Genomic DNA, 1,018 nt, shown 5'->3' on the forward strand with positions numbered 1-1,018 from the left:
AGAAGAAGAAGAAGAAGAAGAAGAAGAAGAAGAAGAAGAAGAAGAAGAAGAAGGAGAAGAAGAAGAAGGAGAAGCTTGGAAAACGGTGGTGTGCAAAAATACGTACTTTTTTTTTCGTTTTCTGTATGAGAAGATCGAGGGTGACCTCTAGCTGTCTAAAGGACGGGCGCTGACGAGGGTCCTCTCTCCAGCAAGTTCTCATGATGCGATACCTGGGGGATACGATGGACACATAAATAGGTGGATAGGTGACTAGACCTTTTGGGATTAAAAGAAGGACAATAAGATAGTAAGATAATAAGTTAATAAGATAACAAGATAGTAAGATGGTTAGACACGTAAGCCGGTGGGTGACTAGACCTTTTTGGGATTAGCAGAAGGATAGTGAGATGGTAAGACAATAAGTTAATTAGATAATAAGATAGTAAGATAGTAAGACAGTAATAGGTGGGTATGTGACTAGACTTTTGTGGATTTACAGAAGGATTGTAAGATAGTAAGATAATACGTTAATTAGATAATAAGGTAGTAAGACAGTAAGATAATAAGTTAATAAGATAATGAGATAGTAAGACAGTAAGAGAATAAGACAGTAAGATAGTGAGATAGTAAGATAGTAAAACAGTAAGATAATAAGACAATAAGATAGTAAGATAATAAAATAGTAAGATAATGAGATAGTAAGACAGTAAGATAGTAAGACAGTAAGATAATAAGATAGTAAGATAGTAAGGTAATAAGACAGTAAGATAGTAAAACAGTAAGCTAGTAAGCTAGTTAGATAGTAAGACAATACGATAGTAAGATAATAAGACAGTGAGATAATAAGACAGTAATATAGTAAGAAAATAAGACAGTAAGATACCAGATAGTAAGATAGTGAGATAGTAAGATAAGATAGTAGGATAGTAAGATAATAAGACAGTAAGATTGTAAGATGGTAAGATAATAAGAAAGTAAGATAACTAGATTGTAAGATAGTAAAATAGTAAGATAAAGCGCAGATTGATAAACGTAT

The 1,018-nt window shown here is 32.5% G+C and overlaps 1 protein-coding gene across 1 annotated transcript in view; it reads right to left on the reverse strand.

The window, feature by feature from the left end:
- Positions 1-103: 103 nt before the first annotated feature.
- LRRTK (leucine-rich repeat receptor tyrosine kinase) overlaps positions 104-1,018 on the reverse strand; it is a gene marked incomplete at its 3' end in the record, with an annotated part of 149,291 nt that continues 148,376 nt past the window's right edge. The window contains 1 exon segment of the mRNA NM_001245993.1: positions 104-212. Within this exon segment, the coding sequence (NP_001232922.1) occupies positions 104-212 (109 nt within the window).

This window comes from Aplysia californica, unplaced genomic scaffold (genome assembly GCF_000002075.1).
Source record: "Aplysia californica isolate F4 #8 unplaced genomic scaffold, AplCal3.0 scaffold00067, whole genome shotgun sequence".
Classification (NCBI taxonomy): domain Eukaryota; kingdom Metazoa; phylum Mollusca; class Gastropoda; order Aplysiida; family Aplysiidae; genus Aplysia; species Aplysia californica.